The sequence below is a fragment of the Berghia stephanieae genome, chromosome 9 (assembly GCF_034508935.2).
Source record: "Berghia stephanieae isolate SIO BIC M18660-M18661 chromosome 9, UCSD_Bste_1.3, whole genome shotgun sequence".
Classification (NCBI taxonomy): domain Eukaryota; kingdom Metazoa; phylum Mollusca; class Gastropoda; order Nudibranchia; family Aeolidiidae; genus Berghia; species Berghia stephanieae.
The window spans coordinates 24640568-24665933 of NC_088368.1; the positions used below are offsets into that span (position 1 = coordinate 24640568).

Below are 25366 nucleotides of genomic sequence, written 5' to 3' on the forward strand. Positions count from 1 at the left end.
AAGTGTTGAAGTGCTGTAAAACCCTTAAAAACATAAATACAAAACATCAATTGTGTCATGTTGGGTAATATCGACTGTCAGCTGATATTGTGGATACTTTGACATTTCATTATTTCCATCTCTCTGTTTCAGACTTAAATATCATGAATGGAGACAGCATGCCACCAAGAGGAAAACTTCCTTCAGAAAATCAAGTCAGCACAGAAAATGTAAAAATTCAGGAGGAAGGTGGCAAAGAACAAAAATCTATAAAATGTGAAGTCTGTGAAAAGGTAGTCAGTTGTGTTAAAAATTTGAAAAAGCATGTGTTTACTCACACGGAACCATTTAAATGTGAGACTTGTTGGAAAGCCTTTTCTTCACTTGAGTTAATGTATGACATGAGTTGTCATGCAGATGGAAAAATTCTATTTGAATGCTCTATATGTCAAAAGGGGTTTCATCGCCAGTTGCATTTAAAACAACACATGATTACTCATAATACGACTCAGAAACGCCATACGTGCTCCATATGTAAAAAACATTTTTATTACAAATCGAGCTTGTTGAGACATAAACTCATTCATTCTAAAGGTATGGAAAGTAATAATAAATTTAATTGTTCAGTGTGTGGAAAATCTTTTTATAGCATTGGTAAGTTCGAACATCACATGAATGCTCATACAGATACAAAGCCCTATACATGCCAGTTATGTGACAAGTCCTTTTTAAGCGAAATGTCTTTGACATATCATCAGAGAATTCATAACAAAAGGGAAAGATCGTATAAATGCGTAACTTGTGGAAAAGGTTTCTATTCTGCTTCAAATCTTAGTGAGCACAAGAGGGCCCATTCAGAAATATTTAAGTGTTCAGTATGTGGAAAGACATATCGCAGTGCAAAGGGACTTAGAGAGCATAAACGATTTCACATGGACATAGATCCCAGTTGTCGGTGTTCAATTTGTGGAAAGGGATTTTTCAGAAAAGAAGCATTTCGAAGACATATGCGATCTCACACAGGGGAGAAACCCTTTGTCTGTAATATTTGTGGAAAGGCGTTCACCGAAAGGAGAGATCATAAATGTCATATGATGACTCACTCTGAAGAGAAGCCATTCAAATGTGTCACATGTGGAAAATCGTTTGCTACTAAAACACTTTTAAAGTACCACACCCGTACCCATACAGGAGTCAGGCCCTATGAGTGTTCGGTATGTGGGAAAAAATATACTTGCCCTCGAAGCCTGAAGAAGCACAATAAGATTCACTCAGACACTGCGGGGGATGGTGAGTAAAGAATAGCATGTTTTTATTATTTGTATTTTTGTAACATTTTATTTTGTGGTCTTAAAGAAGAAAAAATAAAACGAATATATACATAAAATTTGATAATACAATTTAATGGTTTCGTTGAATATTTCCTCAGTCAGTTGCACAATATTCTGACTGTCCTCACAGCAAAGTATTGATATACAAATCTGCCGTTTATTTAGAGGATCAGATTTTCAGGGCTGAATTCAGCTTTTTAAACCAAAATTTGAATGGGAAAGTCTGTTGAAATAGAAATTTTACCATCGCGTCAAAACAGTATCTATTTTGACGGGGTGACGGGGAAGTAGATTTTTTTATTATTATTTTTTCTCCCCCAGAATATTAATTATTCAAAACGGCATCACCCAACGCTTGAAACAATGTTGTAGAAGTTAAATAATTACAATTATACTTGAAATGTTTATATAAGTGACCTGCAGCCTCAACTCATCTGGTATCATTTGTGTGCTGATCTGGCAAAATCTGTCGGATGTTGCATGAGCTAGTTGAGATACGAAACTAGCGAAAAAAGGTGGGGGAAAAAATCGTAAACTGAATTCATTTTGTTTTTTTGCTTCGCGGTTTTTATAATCCATTTGCACGAAAGGAATTTACCATCTGAAGCTTATAGATAATCAAATTCAATTATTTTTGTTAGTTCTATCGAAGCATATGATATCTATGTTTTGTCTTGAAAGCATTTTCTCCGGTTAAAAAAAAATTTGACCCCTCCTTTCAAATATGAAAACCTTTGGCCCTAATTGAGATAATTACAAAACTCAAACTGCATTTTGTCCAGAGAATAGTGTTTATTGAAATATGAAATATTATGGGATTCAAATTTTTTCTGCATCCAACGGGTTTTGCTAGATCACTACACATTTTTGGGTGAAACATGGTGAAAAGTAAATTTTAAGCTGAAATAATCAGAGACATGACATCTAATTGTTATTTTTAGCTAGTTAATAATTCACATTTATTTCTTTTAACAAAAATTCCCAACAACCAGTCTCTATATATTTCTCTTCTAAAGAGGGATCTTGTGCTGGTGTCTGGATGAGACTTTTAGGTAATTTCAAACTAAATACACTGATAGTGTGCACTTGGAATTTGTTACCTATTTGTACCATTCTCCTTTGCCTTACTTTTTCCTCTAGTCCTTTTAATTGTACATCTAGAATATTTTTACTGTCTAATTTTCTTCCTTTTTACTGGCGCTGTTACAGTCCACTCCGGAAAATCACACCTCAGTTAATTGCAACTTTCGGTTAATCGCAACTTTTCCCAAGGAACTGAATTAATTCTGTATAAAAATCACTGGTTAATTGCAACAAACTTTGGTTAATCACAACAAATTATCGACCTCAAAAAGTGGTAAATTCAAGAAATCTATCAAACAAAATATCAATTTCATCATGGGTGAAATCATGACCGGTTGAAGAATCGAGAGTGAACGGGATTTAATGCTACAATTGTGTGTCACCACTCTATTAGTAGAGATAAAAGAGGGCAGGGCTTTACAGTGATGTCATCTGTGGCCATTAAATAGGAGGCTAGGGGGATGGGCTTAGTCTTGACAACATTTAGGCAAGAACAGTTGTAAGGAGAGACTGAGCAATATCCTTTATTTTTGGATTGACTGTGCATTGTGACTAACGAGTATGGTGAGAGCTTATTGTCTCTCATAACGGCTATTCTCTTTGACTCTTACAAATTTTGAGAACAAAAGAGTAAAAGTTTATCCAATCTGAATAAGATGTCGACTTGCATCAACGCTGCTTTTGCTTCACAAAATCTATACAGGATTGCCATATGGTTTTTATTTTAATCAAATTGCTGTCTAAATCTAAGAACAATATTTACAACACCTGGTTTGAATTTGCCGTATAATATGTGTAAAATGTTGCAATAGTGGACAGGAAACTCAACTTCGTATAATTGCAACTTCGGTTAATCACAACATTTTCGCTGATCCCAAGGTGTTCTGATTATCCGGAGGAGACTGTATAACCTAAACGTGTTGCAAGCGCCGTAAAGCCCTTAAAAGCATAAGCACAATCACTGTACCAAATTCATAATTCTATGATTTTTTAATTGCTTTGAAAGGAGTGAAATTGTCATTCATCATCTCATGGTGTATAAAATCATTTGTCATCTGTAACTCCTGTTGTGGATACTTTGTCACTTCATTTCTCATCATTCTATTTCAGACTTAAATATCAAGAATGTGGATATCATGGCAGCAAGAGAAAAACATCCTTCCGAAAATCAAAAGATTTCGGGAAATGCATCTTGTAATAGTATGAGCCCTGTGGAGCCAGTACAAATAATTCATCCCAATGATCAAACAATTATCGACAATTCAAGTCTTCAAAAAGTAACTGTAAAATTACGAAATGAAAGTGAATCAAACACACTTCTTAAACCACAAAGCCAGGGAAAAAAATCTGTTAAATGTGAAGTCTGTGAAAGGGAATTTAATAAAGTACACTATTTAAAAAGACACATGGGTACTCACACAAAGCCTTTTAAATGTGATATTTGTTTTATAGCCCTTTCTTCACGTGAGGTATTGAAATATCACATGATTCGCCATACAGGTGAAAAACTTCCATTTGAATGTCCTACATGTCACAAGGGGTTTCGTTCTGATCTGCATTTACGACGACACATTACAATGCACACTGGTGAAAAACCGCACAAATGCTCAATTTGTCATAAGGCTTTTAGTGATAAATCAAACCTTAAAACTCACATGGTGACTCATTCTAAAGAAAAAGCGCACAAATGCTCAATTTGTCCTAAGTCTTTTGGGAAGGCGTCAATCCTTAAAAACCACATACTGACTCATTCCAAAGAAAAAGCATACGAATGCTCAATTTGTTATAAGGCTTTTAGTAATAATACAGGCCTCAAAAGACACATACGGACTCATTCGAATGAGAAACCACTCAAATGCTCAGTTTGTCATAAGGATTTTGCTGATAAAGGAAACCTTAACAAACACATGGCGACTCACTCTGACAGAGACAGAGTGCCCAAGAAAAAAGAAATCCAGCGTCAGTGTTCAATTTGTGGAAAGACCTTTGCCAGAAAAGAGTCATTTCAAATACACATGCGATCTCACACTGGTGAGAGGCCCCTTGTGTGTAATATCTGTGGAAAAGCATTTGCTCACAGGATTTCTCATATCATTCACATGAGAATCCACACAGGAGAGAAGCCTTATCAGTGTGCCACATGCGGATGGGCTTTTTATAGTCTTTCTTGCCTCAAACGTCATATGTTGACTCACACTGGAGAAAAACGATATAAATGTAATGAATGCGGTAAGATGTTTGCTACTAATGCTTCCTTGAAGTTCCATGTCAGATCCCATACAGGAATTAAGCCTTATGAGTGTTCCATATGTGGGAATAAATATACCAGTCGTCAAAACCTGAGGTTGCACAACAAGATTCATTCGGATATAAAGGAATGCATGGGTGGGAATATTCCGCTGTTAAGCGGTGTCCCGCTGAATGGAAATCAGGGCCCCTCTTCAATCCCACTATTTTCCAATTTTGATTTCCAGAAATTTTAACTCAGATTAAAAGTACTATTAATATCGTCATCATCATCATCATTACATACTACCATTGCTACCACTACAACCACAACCACCAGGCGGGTGGTTGGATGGGAGCATCACCCTTGAATCATATACCTATGATGTTCGCATGGGTGTACGATCCGATAGTGATGTCGTTTCTTCTTCTCTTTACTAGCCTATCCTGCTTCTTTGGTTTGTGATTGTATTTTTGACAGGGGTTATTTTTTTTTCTGTAAATCTTCTGCCTGTTTGTTCTTGGTTATTTATAATTTAGCTTATGATTTTGATTTACATTTGTACTATTTTTGTTAGATTGCTTGTTTTTTTGTTTCAGCGGTCTCTCATATAACCTCAATTGTGTTGGAAGAGACCTAAAGCAACAAACAAACACAACCACCAGTGCATCACTATCATCAATATTACAGGGTTCCAGCGGCCTCCTTAAACTCGAGGACGCCTTGAAAACTCCTGGTACTTAGTAAGTCTCCTTGAAAACCCCCTGGATTTCATTTAAGGAGAAACCTTGAAAACTACTTGAATTTTTCTAGATCACCACCAGCTAAGTTGGAGAAGTGAAGTGAACTGGTGACCTTTACACTTTACACTGATGTGGACGCAGAAGTTAAGAAGATGAGCTGTCACCATTAGCGGAGAAACTTTTTTTTAAAAGTCGTTTTGATCCTTAAAATTAAAAAAAATCATATTGAAAACTTGAATTTAAACATGAAATTGCTGTAGGAACCCTTAACACAACCACCATCACCACATCGTCATCATCACTGCTAACACTGCCACAATTACCACTACCATCATCATCATCAACAGCAGCAACATGGTCGTCACCACGACTACCGCTAATATAACCACAGTCACCAAGCGCCAGAAAACCATTAAAAACACAGACAATCATTATACATTTGCCTATTTTAAAGCTTAACTGTATTATATCGGGTGCGAAAAATTAAAAAAAGACAGGACAAGTTTAGAAGCCTGTATCTGCCCAAACCATAAGTGGTGGAAGTCTGAAACTTCACCACAATCAAACCAATTTATTGAACTTTATGTATATAACCTTTAAGGCAAATATGTTGAAAAATATTAATTTGATTATTTTGATAGTCATCGCCAATTTGCCCCAATTTGTCATATCGAAGATTTTGACGTATGTAGCCTGTTTCCCCATGATTTAATTGATTTTATTTTTTATTTGTGAATTATGATTCCATCCTATGCATCTTAAATTGACTCTTTTAACTCTGCTTCTGTGTAAACTGTTGTAATGCCCCTATTAACCATATTGGACATCAAATAGAAATGCCGTAATCCATTGGATTCAAGTCAGGACTCATTAGAATTAGAGGCCAGTCATCTTTATAAATACATTGATGTTATGCTCTTGGAGTCTACATCTGATCCCTATTTGTTCCCAGTTCCCCTTTGTCTTACTTTCTCTTGGGTGCTTTAATTGTAATTCTAGAACTTTTTACTATCCCATTTTCTTCCTTTTTTACTGGCGCTGATATAACCTAGTTGTGTTGAAAGCGCTGTAAAACCCTTAAAAACAATAAAAAAAAACAACAACGAAGGTGTGGGTTGTAAATTTAGTACCCAGTTGACAAAAAGTAAAGAGGAAAGCACTCATGGCACATAGTTATGTATATAACTTTCTATATCTTGATTTTTATACGGTATAACCGGCATAGTTTCTTAACCAACAGAGCATAAAACTTGGCAATTCATAACTTAAGGCTAAGGTATTATTCTTGTTTCATGTACATTTTCTCATATTTCTGATTTCTACTCTGTATTGAAATAACGTCATTATTTTTTCAAGTTCTTATTTTTTCTCGCACCTTATACAATTATGTGTGAATATTCAATTATATGTGTTTTTGTGTATAGTATATATATATATTTTATCATTTTATAACAATGTAAAGGGTATTGAGCATGTATATAATTTTGAAAATGTCACTTATTACTATTATCATTGAAATTCACAAGATCTGGATAGTATTATAGTAATAAATGCTGGGTGGGGTTCATGACCTCCCAATAGATACATACTGTGTCTTCTATTCCCTTATATCTGTTTTCCAACATGCTTTCTGTCTTTGTCTAGGAATGAGATTAGTTGGTTTTGTCCTGGTCCTGGCTGGCAACTGGCAGGGAAACAGCCAAATGCTGGGTGAGGATCCTGACCTCCCATAGTGGGCAGGGAGGTACAAGCTGCGTCTTCTATCCCCCCATACCAGTTTTCCAATTGTTTCCTGTCATTGTCTTGGAATGAGATTACTTAGTTTTGTCCTGACCCTGGCCGAGGTTCCTTGGCTGGGAAGGAAACAGTCGAATGTATAGTTATAGTTTGGGAGATGATATTTTTTTCCTTGTAAATCATCTCTCTGTTATGCATTGTATTATGTTTAGTTTACATATTATATTGGGACCTGTGCTTGTGTCTGGGTGAGACTTTTAGGTGATATCAAACTAAGTACACTGAGAGCTCTTGGAATCTATATTTGTTCCCTATTTGAACCTTTTCCCCTTGCCTTACTTTTTCCTCAAGTTCCTTTTTACTATCCGATTTTCTTCCTTTTTACTGTCGCTGATAAGACCTAAATGTGTTACAAACGCCGTAAAACCCTTAAAAACAAAAGCATAGTAACAAATGGAAGGTGGTTGGGATAAGAAGAGGTGAAAGGGGGGGGGGGGGGGGTGTGTAGGAAAGGAAGACTATGATCGATAAGAAACTTATTGGTGATTCTGCAGTTAATTTGGCTTATAAACATCTCGTGACTTACGAATGCAAACTCCTATTAGTAGAGATACTCAGCAGCAGCACCCAGTGAAAATTTGCCGACAGCGGTGACTGGGTGGGGATCCTGACCTCCCATAGCGGGCAGGGAGGTACACACTGTGTCTTCTATCCCCTTTTATCTGTTTTCCAACATGCTTTCTGTCTTTGTCTTGGAATGAGATTACTTAGTTTTTTTTCCTGGCCCTGGTCGGAGTCCTGGCTGGGAGGGAAACAGTCAAATGCATAGTTATTGTTTTGCGAGATGATATTTTTTTCCTTGTAAATCATCTCTCTGTTATGTATTAGTATATTTGTTATTTTTTAATGTATAATGTAAGCATTTGAGTGTGTTCCTCTTTGTTGGATTTTGTTCTTGTGTCCGGATGAGACTTATAGGTGATCTCAAACTAAGTACATTGGTGGTATGCTCTTGGAATCTACATCTGATCCCTTTTTGTTCCCAGTTCCCCTATGTCTTACTTTCTCTTGGATGTTTCAATTGTATTTCTAGAACTTTTTACTATCCCATTTTCGTCCTTTTTACTGGCGCTGATATAACTTAAATGAGTTGCAAGCGCCGTAAAACCCTTAAAAACAAAATAAACAAACAAACAGCGGTGAAATTACTCAACTTCAACGACATATGTATTTTAATAAAGACATATCAAACCAAAGGTCGTTTTCGTAGTCTTTATTTTGAATGTGATTTCATTTCATATATGTGTTTTTTGATTTTGTTTGATGAGACTTTGAGTGAAGTAAGGGCGTAGGAAGGGAAAATGCATTTAATTTATCACTCATTACAATTGGCGGTCTTCAAGTTATCAAACTTTGAAGACGACCCACCCTCAATATCCATAACATGGGGACGAAACGAAGTACATGCCAGGAAATTTTCTGATTGGTTAATGCAGTGATGCCAAAACTCCGGTTTCACCGGAAAAAAATACGGTCTGGAGCAAAAAAATTCCGGGTTACGAGCAACTTCCGGTGAGGTTAAATTGTTCCAAGAATACCCCCCCCCCCCCCTGCTGCAGTCACTACTACTACAACCACCATCACCACATTATCACTACCACTACTACTACAACCACCACCACCACCACATCTTCATTACCACTACTACTACAACCACCACCACCACATCATCATCACTACCACTACTACTACAACCGCCACCACCACCACATCATCATCACTACCACTACTACTACAACCACCACCACCAAATCGTCATCACTGCCTGGGTGGGGTACCTGACCTCCCATAGTGGACAGAGAGGTACATGCTGTGTCTTCTATCTCCTTATATGTTTTCCAACTTGCTTTCTGTCTTTGACTTTGTCTTAACTTAGAATGAAGTTACAGTGCAACATCGATATAACGACATCGTCGGGACCGGGAAAACGTGTCGTTATAGAGGGATGTCGTTACAGAGAGGTTTCCTATGTGTGTATATCAGGAGGTGTTTTGGGTCTTGTGTAGTGAATGTATACTTTTTTATTTTCCCTCTGTAGTTTATCCGGGCTTGGGACCGGCAATGAATGGAGAGTGGACAAAGGATTTAATAAACAGTCCCGTGTTGACCTGTCACAGGCATTCATTGGGTGAAAGGCGAGCCTTCTGATTGGTGAAAGGCGAGCCTTCTGATTGGCTGCGGTGATGTACAAATGTGACTATTGATTGGCTGGAAAAGAAGCGTTTTCATTGGCTACAATAAGAACTAGCTCTGGGCTTATTACAAGTAGACAGTACATACATAGAATGGAAGATACCACTTGTAATAGTTACGAACAATTTCATGGTAGACAAACACCTTCAAGGTTTGTCGGACCAGAAATGTCGTTATACAGGGGTTTTGCTGAAATGTACGTCGCTATAGAGGTTTTTTTATTACTAATGATATATAGTAAAATAAAATGGGACCTGAGTACCATGTCGTTATACAGGGAATGTCGCTATAACGGATGTCGTTACATCGGGGTTGCACTGTACTTGGTTTTGTCCTGGCACTGGCCGGATACCCTAGCTGGGAGGGAAACAGTCGGTTGTATAGTTAGTTTTGGGAGATGATATTTTTTTCCTTGTAAATCATCTCTCTGTTATGCACTGTATTATATTTTATTTACATATTATATATGATTCCTTAACATTTGAATTTGAGTGTATTCCTCTTAGTGGGGACATGTGCTTGTGTCTGGATGAGACTTTTAGGTGATCTCAAACTAGGTACTTTGATGGTGTGCTCTTGGAATCTACATCTGTTTCCTATTTGAACAAAATCCCCTTTGTATTACCTTTTCTTGGGCGCTTTAATTGTAATTCTAGAAGATTTTACTATCCCATTTATTCATTTTTACTGGCGCTGATATGACCTTAATGTGTTGCAAGCACCGTAAAACCCCCAAAGACAAACAAAATAAACAATCATCATTACTGCCACTACTACTACTACTACAACCACCACCACATCATCTTTATTACCACTACTATCACAACCACCACCACATCATCATCACTACCACTACTAATACAACCTCCACCAAATCGTCATCACTGCCACCACTACTACAACCACCACCACATCATCATCATCACCACTGCTACTACTACAACTACAACCACCATCACCACCACATCATCATCACTACTACTACAACAACCATCATCACTACCACTACTTCTCTCTCTCTCTCTCTCTCTCTCTCTCTCTCTCTCTCTCTCTCTCTCTCTCTCTCTCTCTCTCTCTCTCTCTCTCTCTCCCTTTTCATAAAAGTACACACACACACACACACACACACACACACACACAAAGTAATATATCGCGCTCATTGGATTAATTTTCATGTTCACCTTCCTGTATAACTTGCCAATAATACTCATCACAAATACTTTGACCTCAAACTTTAGCCTCGTTAGATTTTCAATTTCATTTGACTCTACTTATCACTACATGCACTTTGAGCACACACACTGTCTCTCTCTCTCTCTCTCTCTCTCTCTCTCTCTCTCTCTCTCTCTCTCTCTCTCCTCTCTCTCTCTCTCTTCTCTCTCTCTCTCTCTCTCTCTCTCTCTCTCTCAAACACACACACACATACACACACTCACACACACGCGCACTACAACCACCACCACAACATCTTCTTCACGATCACTACTACTTGAACCACCACAATTTCATCATTATCATTACTACTACTACTACTACTACTACTACTACTACTACTACTACTACTACTACTACTACTACTACTACTACTACTACTACTACTACTACACACATGCACAAACACGCACACATACACACACACACAAATCTACTACTACTACTACTACTACTACTACTACTACTACTACTACTACTACTACTACACACACATGCACAAACACGCACACATACACACACACAAATACAGACTCGCTCTTTCTTTTATTATTTTATACGCTCACCTTTTTATTCATATTCGAGGTTGTCGTATTCTTCTTAGATAAAGTTTATGCAAAATGTCAAACCAGTGGAAAAACCAAAGAATCTGAAAAAATGCCAGTGTTAGTGTTAATTTGTGTCTCAAATCAGTAAATATCAAGTGATATCTAACACAAAACGAAAGTAAACAGTGCAGTAAATCAGTTATCATTAACAAAAAAGAAAAGAAAAGATAACTTCGTTAATCACCAAATCGGTCCATAGTCCACTCGCCATTAACGATTTCACTATCTACCTACCTATTAAATTGGTCTTCTTTTCTTTCTAAAATTTGGTCATTCTAACCACTATTCAGGGAAATTGTTGATAGTCGGAGTTCTGATTTTTTCGAAAATGAATCTTAGGTTATTGTTATTATTATTATTATTATTATTATTATTATTATATATTATTATTATTATTATTATTATTATTATTATTATTATTATTATTATTATTATTGTTATTATTATTATTGTTATTATTATTATTGTTATTGTTCTTATTATTATTATATTATTATTATTATTATTATTATTATTATTATTATTTATTGTTATTTTATTATTATTATTATTATTATTATTATTATTATTATTATTATTATTATTATTATTTATTATTATTATTGTTATTATTATTTATTATTATTATTATTATTATTATTATTATTATTATTATATTATTATTATTATTATTATTATTATTATTATTGTTATTGTTATTATTGTTATTGTTATTATTATTATTATTATTATTATTATTATTATTTATTATTATTATTATTATGTTATTATTTATTATTATTATTATTATTATTATTATTATTATTATTATTATTATTATTATTATTGTTATAATTGTTATTGTTATTATTATTATTATTTTATGTTATATTATTATTATTATTATTATTATTATTATATTATTATTATTATTTTATTATTATTATTATTATTATTATTATTATTATTATTATTATTATTATTATTATGACCGACATGCGGGAATCCTTAGATGTGAGGGAGACAATCAAATGTATTGTTCCTTTTTTGAAAGATTGTAATTTTTCTTTGTAAAACATCTTTATCCCACTGGGTGGCGTTCCTGACCTCTCATAGTGGGCAGAGGGGTACATACTGTGTCTGTATCCCCTTATATCTGTTTTCCAACTTGCTTTCTGTCTTTGACTTTGTCTTAGAATGAAGTTACAGTGCAACCTCGATATAACGACATCGTCGGGACCGGGAAAACGTGTCGTTATAGAGGGATGTAGCGGGTGGTTGGATGGGAGCATCACCCTTGAATCATATACCTATGATGTTCGCATGGGTGTACGATCGGATAGTGATGTCGTTTCTTCTTCTCTTTACTAGCCTATCCTGCTTCTTAGGTTTGTGATTGTATTTTTGACAGGGGATATTTTTTTTTTCTGTAAATCTTCTGCCTGTTTGTTCTTGGTTATTTATAATTTAGCTTATGATATCTTTAGGTTATGATTTTGATTTACATTTGTACTATTTTTGTTAGATTGCTTGTTTTTTTGTTTCAGCGGTCTCTCATATAACCTCAATTGTGTTGGAAGAGACCTAAAGCAACAAACAAACAAAAAATAGAGGGATGTCGTTACAGAGAGGTTTCCTATGTGTGTATATCAGGAGGTGTTTTGGGTCTTGTGTAGTGAATGTATACTTTTTTATTTTCCCTCTGTAGTTTATCCGGGCTTGGGACCGGCAATGAATGGAGAGTGGACAAAGGATTTAATAAACAGTCCCGTGTTGACCTGTCACAGGCATTCATTGGGTGAAAGGCGAGCCTTCTGATTGGTGAAAGGCGAGCCTTCTGATTGGCTGCGGTGATGTACAAATGTGACTATTGATTGGCTGGAAAAGAAGCGTTTTCATTGGCTACAATAAGAACTAGCTCTGGGCTTATTACAAGTAGACAGTACATACATAGAATGGAAGATACCACTTGTAATAGTTACGAACAATTTCATGGTAGACAAACACCTTCAAGGTTTGTCGGACCAGAAATGTCGTTATACAGGGGTTTTGCTGAAATGTACGTCGCTATAGAGGTTTTTTTTATTACTAATGATATATAGTAAAATAAAATGGGACCTGAGTACCATGTCTTTATAACAGGGAATGTCGCTATAACGGATGTCGTTACATCGGGGTTGCACTGTACTTGGTTTTGTCCTGGCACTGGCCGGATACCCTAGCTGGGAGGGAAACAGTCGGTTGTATAGTTAGTTTTGGGAGATGAATTTTTTTCCTTGTAAATCATCTCTCTGTTATGCACTGTATTATATTTTATTTACATATTATATACGATTCCTTAACATTTGAATTTGAGTGTATTCCTCTTAGTGGGGACATGTGCTTGTGTCTGGATGAGACTTTTAGGTGATCTCAAACTAGGTACTTTGATGGTGTGCTCTTGGAATCTACATCTGTTTCCTATTTGAACAAAATCCCCTTTGTATTACCTTTTCTTGGGCGCTTTAATTGTAATTCTAGAAGATTTTACTATCCCATTTATTCATTTTTACTGGCGCTGATATGACCTTAATGTGTTGCAAGCACCGTAAAACCCCCAAAGACAAACAAAATAAACAATCATCATTACTGCCACTACTACTACTACTACAACCACCACCACATCATCTTTATTACCACTACTATCACAACCACCACCACATCATCATCACTACCACTACTAATACAACCTCCACCACATCGTCATCACTGCCACCACTACTACAACCACCACCACATCATCATCATCACCACTGCTACTACTACAACTACAACCACCATCACCACCACATCATCATCACTACTACTACAACAACCATCATCACTACCACTACTTCTCTCTCTCTCTCTCTTCTCTCTCTCTCTCTCTCTCTCTCTCTCTCTCTCTCTCTCTCTCTCTCTCTCTCTCTCTCTCCTTTTCATAAAAGTACACACACACACACACACACACACACACACACAAAGTAATATATCGCGCTCATTGGATTAATTTTCATGTTCACCTTCCTGTATAACTTGCCAATAATACTCATCACAAATACTTTGACCTCAAACTTTAGCCTCGTTAGATTTTCAATTTCATTTGACTCTACTTATCACTACATGCACTTTGAGCACACACACTGTCTCTCTCTCTCTCTCTCTCTCTCTCTCTCTCTCTCTCTCTCTCTCTCTCTCTCTCTCTCTCTCTCTCTCTCTCTCTCTCTCTCTCTCTCAAACACACACACACATACACACACTCACACACACGCGCACTACAACCCCCACCACAACATCTTCTTCACGATCACTACTACTTGAACCACCACAATTTCATCATTATCATTACTACTACTACTACTACTACTACTACTACTACTACTACTACTACTACTACTACTACTACTACTACTACTACTACTACTACTACTACTACTACTACTACTACTACTACTACTACTACACACATGCACAAACACGCACACATACACACACACAAATCTACTACTACTACTACTACTACTACTACTACACACACATGCACAAACACGCACACATACACACACACAAATACAGACTCGCTCTTTCTTTTATTATTTTATACGCTCACCTTTTTATTCATATTCGAGGTTGTCGTATTCTTCTTAGATAAAGTTTATGCAAAATGTCAAACCAGTGGAAAAACCAAAGAATCTGAAAAAATGCCAGTGTTAGTGTTAATTTGTGTCTCAAATCAGTAAATATCAAGTGATATCTAACACAAAACGAAAGTAAACAGTGCAGTAAATCAGTTATCATTACCAAAAAAGAAAAGAAAAGATAACTTCGTTAATCACCAAATCGGTCCATAGTCCACTCGCCATTAACGATTTCACTATCTACCTACCTATTAAATTGGTCTTCTTTTCTTTCTAAAATTTGGTCATTCTAACCACTATTCAGGGAAATTGTTGATAGTCGGAGTTCTGATTTTTTCGAAAATGAATCTTAGGTTATTGTTATTATTATTATTATTATTATTATTATTATTATTATTATTATTATTATTATTATTATTATTATTATTATTATTATTATTATTATTATTATTATTATTATTATTATTATTATTATTGTTATTATTATTATTGTATATTATTATTATTGTTATTGTTCTTATTATTATTATTATTATTATTATTATTATTATTATTATTATTATTATTATTATTATTATTATTATTATTATTATTATTATTGTTATTATTATTATTATTATTATTATTATTATTATTATTATTATTATTTATTATTTTATTATTATTATATTATTATTATTATTATTATTATTATTATTATTATTATTATTATTATTATTATTATTGTTATTGTTATTATTGTTATTGTTATTATTATTATTATTATTATTATTATTATTATTATTATTATTATTATTATTATTATTATTACTGTTATTATATTATTATTATTATTATTAATTATTATTATTATTATTATTATTATTATTATTATTATTATTATATTATTATTATTATTATTATTATTATTATTATTATTATTTTATTATTGTTATTTTATTTTATTATTATTTTATTGTTATTATTATTATTATTTATTTTATTATTATTATTATTATTATTATTATTATTATTATTATTATATTATTATTATATTATTATTATATTATGACCGACATGCGGGAATCCTTAGATGTGAGGGAGACAATCAAATGTATTGTTCCTTTTTTGAAAGATTGTAATTTTTCTTTGTAAAACATCTTTATCCCACTGGGTGGCGTTCCTGACCTCTCATAGTGGGCAGAGGGGTACATACTGTGTCTTTATCCCCTTATATCTGTTTTCCAACATGCTTTCTGTCTTTGTCTTGGAATGAGATTGCTTGGTTTTGGTCCTGGCCCTGGCTGGAGTCCGAACTGGGAGGGAAAAAGTTAAATGCATCGTTATTGTTTTGGGAGATGATATTTTTTTTCCTTGTAAATCATCTCACTGTTATATATTATGTTATATTTGTTATTTTGAATTATAATGTAAGCGTTTGAGTGTGTTCCTCTTTGTTGGATATTGCGTTTGTGTCCGGATGAGACTTATAGGTGATATCAAACTAAGTACATACATTGATGGTATGCTATTGAAATCTACATCTGATCCCTATTTGTTCCCAGTTCCCCTATGTCTTACTTTTTCTTGGGTGCTTTAATTGTAAATCTAGAACTTTTTACTATCCCATTTTCTCCCTTTTTACTGGCGCTGATATAACCTAAACGTGTTGCAAGCGCCGTAAAACCCTTAAAAACAAACAGTCATCTTTATCTACAATATGTTATTAGTTTTGAATGTATTTTACTTTATAAACATTCGGGAACCTTTGCTTGAAGATGGATAGGACTTTTATCTTAGGCAATGTAAAAATTTTCACGACCGTGGATTGGTCGTAGAATATTCTCTCCCCTATTTGAACCAGTCTCCTTTGTCTGCTTTTTTTTTTCTCTCCAGTGGTTTTAACCTCAGATCTACGACGTCTCCATTATCATCTCTCTTTTAACTCACTCAACCCTAACACCGACTATATCCGTAGTTTACCCGGGTTTACCCGGATTATTGTAACCCCATGCCTATTTATTATATACTAGTGATCAAAAGAAATTATACACTTGTTTTACCTACAAAATTGGTATGAAATATTGTTCTGGATAAAAAAGTAACAACGATTTTAAATGTGTATACTTTCTTTTGATCGCAAGTATATATTTCTGAGACAAATTATAGGCGTAATATCAAAGCTTATGTTTTTAGTTTTTTTTGCATGTTAATGATAGTTGAATAAAAGTATCCATTTAAATGCTCATTTTTAAAACATTTTTTTCCAATTTTGAAAAGTAGCAAAAATCTCTAGGATTGAGTGAGTGAAAAGGAACTAAAATAACGCTATCGCAAGCGCCGTAAAACCCACTTAAAAAAGCTAAAATTTGACAGGAGTTTATTCCGGTTTCTATAATGTTAAAAAATGTGTAGTGAAATGTCATTTATGAGCTAGTCTATCCATTGGATAAGACGATTGTCCATCATCAAGTACACTTTACTACTAGTTAGTTCTAAAACTTAAAGACCCAGATACCCAGTCACAACAACTGAAGTTAGAAATAGCATAAAGTGCCTAAACAATAACAGATCCCCAGGCGAAGATGAAATTCCCGCTGAATTGCTGAAATGCGGTACCCTCTCCCTGGATCTGAGCATTGCAAACATAATGAACAAAACATTCTCAACACACAAAGACTGGGACATAAACAGCGGTGTCCTAATTACAATACAAAAACCAGGAAAAACGAAAGGACCCGTAAACAACCTGCGCCCAATAACATTACTGAATACCATAAGAAAAACACTGTCAACTATTGTCCTCAACAGAATTAGACCGAAAATAGAAAAATATCTATCACATAGCCAAAGCGGGTTTCGCCAAGACCGAAGCACATCGGACGTTGTATGGACACATAAATGGTTGGCAGCAAAGGCACTCAAAGAAAACATATCCATAACAATAACCGGAATCGATATGTCCGCAGCCTTTGATACGATCGACAGAGGAAAACTTTTGGAGATATTAACAGACATAGTAGACGAAGACGAGCTCCGAATAATCCGATTTCTCCTCAGCAACACAAAGATACAACCAAGGATATACGGGGCCACAAAACAGACGCAGTTCGAAAGTAACATCGGGACCCCCCAAGGAGATAGTCTGAGCCCGATTCTGTTCACAATATACTTAGAACACGCTCTGAAAGAAGTTCGAAAAGTCATTCCAAAACCAACGACTCATATTGAGAATGCAATCCCTAGAGAAATCGCCTATGCAGATGATGTAGATTTTATTGGATCAACACCAGCAAATATAGACATCATACAAAATACCCTCATGAAATATAACCTCCAAGTCAATGCCAATAAAACCGAATTTACAACAATATCGAGGAACGAAGAGGAATGGAAAAGAACAAAGAAAGTCGGCTCACTAATTGGAGACACCGAGGATGTACAAAGAAGAAAACAGCTATCAAACGCCGCACTCAGTAAACTCACCAATGTATGGATGAGAGGTGACAAAATAAAGAGAAAAACCAAACTGAAACTGTACCGTGCTCTTGTAAAACCGGTACTTCTGTATAACTGCGGCACTTGGGCGTTGACAAAATCCAAAGAAGAACATCTGGATGCCTTCCATCACACACAGCTAAGAAGGGTACTGGACATCAAATACCCAAAAAAGATCTCAAATGAATCACTCTATAAGATCACAAAAGAAAGACCAATCTCCCTTGACATTTTACAACAACGATGGCAACTTTTCGGTCACATACTACGCAGGGACAAAAACATACCAGCTAACCAAGCCATGTCGGGATATTTCCAAAAACACGGGAACCTTTTTAGAGGAAGACCGATCACAACACTCCCTGTGATCCTAAACAAAAACCTCACAACACTTGGACAAAGCATTAGTCTCATAACGGCAGGTACCTTGAAAATCTGAGAACCCTAGCAGAGGACCGGCAATATTGGAGACACCTCACACAGGAAATACTGGAAACAGCCAAGGCGACCCGATCTTTCGGTCGAGACGCGAAAGGCATCTAAGTCAAGTCAAGTAAGTCATACCCAGTCACTGCTGTGCCCAGTATCTGGAAGACCCACAATTTTAACTGGTCTTTATGCATTCGAACAGCTGATAATAGATCCATTTGTTTTTTTGGAAAAAAATAAAAATAAAACGATTTAACTAAAGCATAATAACAAAACAAATTACGAGGCCTCCCTAATACCCTTTGTTAAAAAAACAAAACAAAACAAAAAAAAACAACAACAAACAACCCCCCCCCCCCCCCAAAAAAAAAAAAAACAAAAAAAAAAAAAACAAAAAAAGCAAAGCAAATACAATATAACTAAACAAAAAACAACGAAATATAACAGTACAGTTCAACAATCTATTTTTCTCGTGACGCATCTAGCTATTAGTTTGGTTAAAAATAGATAGATTTACGTGTAATAATATTCTGGCCACAAGTATAATTTTTTAAGACAAATAATTACATTTGAGAACCAATCGGTGTTTAAAAAATGAATTTAGATAAGAAACAAACAATGGATGAGGTAAATGGAGGGGTATAATAAATATACAATGGAATCCAGATAAAGCTAACACCACCGGACCAAAAAGATTAGTTGACCTTAATTAAGCACGGTTGACTTTATCCATTATCAATGGATCACACTTAGATACCGAAGAGAAAATTTGGTATATCAACATGGGGTGTTGACTTTAACTCTCTCAAACCTAGAGATTTTTGCTACTTTTCAAAATTGGAAAAAAATGTATTAAAAATGAGCATGTGCATAGATCGTTTTATTCAACTATCATTAACGTGTAAAAAAAAAAAAACAAAAAACAACAAAACATTAGCTTTGATACTACGTCTATAATTTGTCCCAGAAAAATGTAATTATTGGGCATGGGATGTATAAGTAACCCGGGTAAACAACGGATATATTCGGTGTTAGGGTTGAGTGAGTTAAGCATTAGTTGATTTGAAGAGTGTTGACTTTATACGGATGCCACTGTATTCATGACCTATGTTTCGAACTCGTACCTACGGACTCCAAAGTAGGCGGTGCTTATTCGAAATTTCTGGGTGGGGTTCCTGACCTCCCATAGTGGGCAGGGAAGTACATACTGTGTCTTCTACTTCTATCCCCTTATATTTGTTTTACAACATGCTTTCTGTCTTTGTCGTGGAATGAGATTACTTGGTTTTGTCCTGGCCCTGGCTGGGAGGGAAACAGTCAAATGCATAGTTATTGTTTTGGGAGATTATATTTTTTCATTGTAAATCATCTCTCTGTTACGGATTATTATATTTGTATTCCTCTCTGTTGGATTTTGTGCTTGTGTCTAGATGAGATTTATAGGTGATCTCAGAATCTACATCTGCTCCCTTTTTGTTTCCATTCCCCTTTGTCTTACTTTCTCTTGGGTGCTTTAATTGTAATTCTAGAACTTTTTACTATCCCATTTTCTTCCTTTTTACTGGCGCTGATATGACCTAAATGTGTTGCAAGCGCCGTAAAACCCTAAAAACCTAACCTTATTCGAAATTTCTAACACATGAGTTAAAAAATCTTACACGTAATATTATTGACGCAAAATGCTATAATATCTGCCAGTAAAATAATCATTAGTTTGCAGTTTTTGGATGTATTGTTGACACAGCTGTAGAGGTTGATGATTTGTTTGTTCTTTCACTGTGTTTGTTAGCTTTGCACTGTTTCTACAACACAGCTCTTTTAAACGCAGACAGGGTTGCCAGATTATTTTTGAATACAATGTCAGAGACATAACTTTTTTTTTTTTTTTTTTTTGCTAAAATGCGCATGAATGTACCAATAAGTATGCCTTATATTATGATAATGCTTCCATACAAAAGATATCTTGTATTGCTAATTTAACCGTGAAAATAAATGGATTTCAAGTCAAAATAGTGCATTTGTTAATCAACTAGACCTATGTGTAATCTATTGATTTTTAATAAAATGTCAAAGCCAAAATGCTGACCCCAAATTTTCAATGCCAAAGGGCTTTAAAATAAAAAGAAGCCGCCAAGTTTGTTCTTCTTCGGAGTCTGGCATTTAAAGCACACCACCCATCACTCAATCGAGGAGACGAACAGGGCAGTGTGTGCCGTAGGCGGTAACTGTTAACGTTTTAAAATTATACAAACAATTAGGGACGGGGAAGGTGGGACGAGAGCATTATCATTTATTACATAGATGAAACTGTGTGTGAGCAATCCCCTCTCTCTTTAGCCTGCTATGGGTTAGAGTATAAGGGCGTTAAGCAGGCCTGCCTACCCTCAGTTTCAAATTTCAGGGACATTTTACGGATAATAATAATAATAATGATAAAGCGTACTTATCAAACCATAAACACACTCATACCGAGCCAAACAGACACACACAACAGTCGCACACAATAACTATGCAAGTTTTACTAAATGAAATTGACATTCAACAAAATAGTGGGCAGGGAGGTACATGCTGTGTCTTCTATCCCCCCATACCCGTTTCCCAATTGTTTCCTGTCATGTCTTGGAATGAGATTACTTAGTTTTGTCCTGATCCTTGCCGGAGCTCCTTAGCTGGGAGGGAAACAGTCGAATGTATAGTTTATAGTTTTGGGAGATGATATTTTTTTCCTTGTAAATCATCTCTCTGTTATGCATTGTATTATGTTGAGTTTACATATTATATTAAATGATTGGTAAACATTTGAGTGTATTCCTCTTAGATGGGACCTGTGCTTGTGTCTGGATGAACTTTTAGGTGATCTCAAACTAAGTGCATTGGTGGTCTGCTCTTGGAATCTACATCTGATCCCTATTTGTTCCCAGTTCCCCTATGTCTTACTTTTTCTTGGGTGCTTTTATTGTAATTCTATAACTTTTTACTATCCCATTTTCTTCCTTTTTACTGGCGCTGATATAACCTAAAGGTGTTGCAAGGCCCGTAAAACCCTTAAAAACAAAAAACAAAACATTCAACAAAATGAAATCAAACATTAAAACGTATAATTTAATTTCCCTTTATCGGTCTATAACGACTCAGAAAAAAGTAGTAGTGGTAGTAGTAGGTAGTAGTAGTAGTAGTAGTAGTAGTAGTAGTAGTAGTAGTAGTAGTAGTAGTAGTAGTAGTAGTAGTAGTAGTAGTAGTAGTAGTAGTAGTAGTAGTACAACTAATAAAACAACTACTCCTACTTCTATTACTACTAATACCCCCCCCCCCCCCCGGCCACGACTACTATTCCAACAATACTACTACTACTACTACTACTACTCCTACTATTACTACTACTACTACTACTACTACTACTACTACTACTACTACTACTACTACTACTACTACTACTACTACTACTACTGCTGCTGCTGCTGCTGCTACTATTACTATTACAATTATTATTATTATTATTATTATTATTATTATTATTATTATTATTATTATTATTATTATTATTATTATTATTATTATTATTATTTCTACTTCTACTACTATCTCGTTTATACTACTACTACTACTACTACTACTACTACTACTACTACTACTACTACTACTACTACTACTACTACTACTACTACTGCTACTACTACTACTTCTACTACTACTACAACAACAACAACAACTACTACTACTACTACTACTACTACTACTACTACTACTACTACTACTACTACTACTACTACTACTACTACTACTACTACTACTACTGCTACTACAATTGACTTCCAGTCCATTAACGTATTGTCAACATCTTTTATTCCATCGCAGGGGAAGGTGAGGAGGTTGTACGTAGACTATGGCAATTTCTCCCTTATTGACATTGGTAACGGCGACTATCAGCTATCAAAAACATATGGCGTCTATATGTATTATGATGGCAAGACGGCGAACTGTACTTACAAGTAAGCAATGCTAACGTTTGTAAGATAAGATATGGTGAAATCTATGAGTGGTGTATATAACCATGGTAAGTAGTATTCTTCGGACAACTGGGAGGCGTTGTCATCACAAGATAGCCTCACATCAGGTTTGAAAAATAACAAATCATGGTTGCCTTAAGCTAATTTCCCATTGAGCATTGAGACTTTAAGCTCGTTCTACAGTGACGTGACCCCCCCCCCCCCCCCACCCCTTGTGAAAATAAGCATAGATCAAGTCGAATCATATTTGAGAATTACCCTTAATTTAAGAAAGTAGGCCAGTTACTCGTATATTATTCTGTTAACAATAATTTTATCATTGTTACATTTGCCGGTAATTCTGTGTTCAATAATAATAATAATAATAATAATAATAATAATAATAATAATAATAAAAGTAACATTGGCTTCACGGAACAATGTTTACAGCCAACATTATTTAAATTTTAAAAAAAAACAAAAAACCTAACAACAACAAAAAACATAGATTATTATTATTTGCGAGTATCGAGAGAGGTTTAAATTACATTATCATTTTTGGTTTCGTATGAGATAATTATTACTTAATAGGATCAAGAGACAATAAAAATTACGTCATTATCTTTTTGTTGCGGATGTGCTAGAATTGAGTAGAATAAAACCAGTATGTGCAATGAAAGAAAACGGTCAATTTAGGACAGAGTATTAGGATCTAGCAGATTTTGTTAGTATTAATTTGAGTCAACGAGTGACTGAACTTGGCTGAATTTTAAAAAGGCTTGCAAGTCCTACTTGTAATTAATATAGTCTTTAAAAAGATAGTATTATAATTTTTAGATTTGCCAGTAATTCTGAGCTCGATGATAACAATTTAACATTGACAGTATGGAACAATGTTGAACCCAACCCTATGTTTTTAAAATATTAGATTAAGATGATGCTTATTATTATTATTATTATTATTATTATTATTATTATTATTATTATTATTATTATTATTATTATTATTATTATTATTGGCTACGCTTATTTGTACTACCACTGCAAATAACGCCAGAGCTTATTTGTACTCTTACTAAAAATAGAATTTGCGTAATTACTAAAAATATAACATTTTATACGGATAGAACTGCAATATACAGAAAATAGTTTGGGGGGAAAAAATGTATTACAGTTACCAGCTTGGCGTTTCTAATCCATTTTAAGTTCATTGGACCTAAAAATTGGATTTGACATTTTATTGAATATCACTCAATTTTTGTTTTTTGTTTGTTTGACCAATTATTATAGTAAACAAAAAATAAACAAAGAAAAAAAATTAAGAGGGGGGGGGGTGATCTGTAGTCAATTTTAGTTATAAACAATGGTTCGGTAAAAAAATTGAGCTTTTATACAGCTTAATATCCACTATACGTGCTCAAAGCGCTTTACAACAGGTCTCTGTCCAACAGCAACATTAACATTTAGGACAAGACAGGACGCCTGTAAGGCGGTATTATCTTTCATTTTTTTTTTTTTTTTTTTGGACACAGACAACGCTCATTTTGCACCTGAGTACGATGAGAGAATGCGAGTAAAGAGCCTTTTCAAAGGACTCAACTATGCGCCGAGTGAGGCTCAAACCCAGGACCTTCCGATTCGAAAGCGAGTGTCATACCACAAGACCACATAGTTTTTTTTAAAAATGTTTCGGCCAAATTGGACTAGTCCACTTTTTAGGTTGTTTCATTATTCTAGAATCCAAAAATATGAATATTGCAAGTTTTCAATGAAAACGTGTTTTTGATGCAGTTTTATAAAGGAAGTATCCACGTTTTATTTTCTAAAGGTCTATATTGTCAAATGTTTGGGTCTTGACAACAGCTATTCCTATCATGGCGAATATCGATGTAAAGCTTAGCTATTTCTCTTTCTCAATCGGGCAACATCGACATCTTGGATACCTGGATACCTCTGTATAGAGTTTTTAGACTTGGTGTAGTCTCCTTCGCAGTGGCGTAGGGCCTTAAAGGCTATTAAGGCTAAGCCACAGATCGTCATTGTCTTGAAAGTATGTAAGAATTTAACAATAAAAAGTCACACTTTTAATTTTTCTGTTTCACAAACAATGAAATTCATTGTTGACCTGGTGTTAAAAAACCCTTACAGAGCCTCAAAACTTGAACCAATCACACCGCTTTGAATTTACTACAGCTCGAGTTGTACTCGTGCCCCTGACCAATCAGTACAGCGTAGAAGGCTTCCAGTCAGCCATATTCCCACGGTACAACCAGGCGATGCATTTCACGTTTGCCGTGTGCTATGACTGTGGGCATCAAGAGGCATCTTGACGTTGAACTGAGTCATTGTGGCTTTCTTACTCGCAGCCACACACAATGACCTAATTGTTCCATTGATGGCAATCGTGTTGTACCTGTTACCCATCCCTCTTCGAGGCGTGTCAGGCATGTGATATTGAATTCCCCATTGTCCCTTTTAACTTGAGTGTGTTAATCTGATGTGTGCAGTGTTTGTTTTTAAAATTTTAATTAATTGCTATTAAGTGTGATGAATCACGTTGATTACCTGTTGACTATCAATACCAGTTCTTTGAATAGGGAAAATAAACTTTTGATTAAAAGTCTCGGTCCCCATCAACCAAACGATTTTGTACTCACTATTAAAGA

General features: G+C 34.9%; 1 protein-coding gene across 1 annotated transcript in view; it reads left to right on the forward strand.

Moving 5' to 3' along the window:
* Window positions 1-6947, forward strand: part of LOC144979171 (uncharacterized) — a 32370-nt gene extending 25423 nt beyond the window's left edge. Inside the window, exons 4-5 of the mRNA XM_078925779.1 lie at window positions 133-1269; window positions 3504-6947. Of these exons, the coding sequence (XP_078781905.1) occupies window positions 133-1269; window positions 3504-4876 (2510 nt within the window). The 3' untranslated portion in view covers window positions 4877-6947. The remainder of the gene's footprint in view (window positions 1-132; window positions 1270-3503) is intronic.
* The last annotated feature ends 18419 nt before the right edge of the window (window positions 6948-25366 follow it).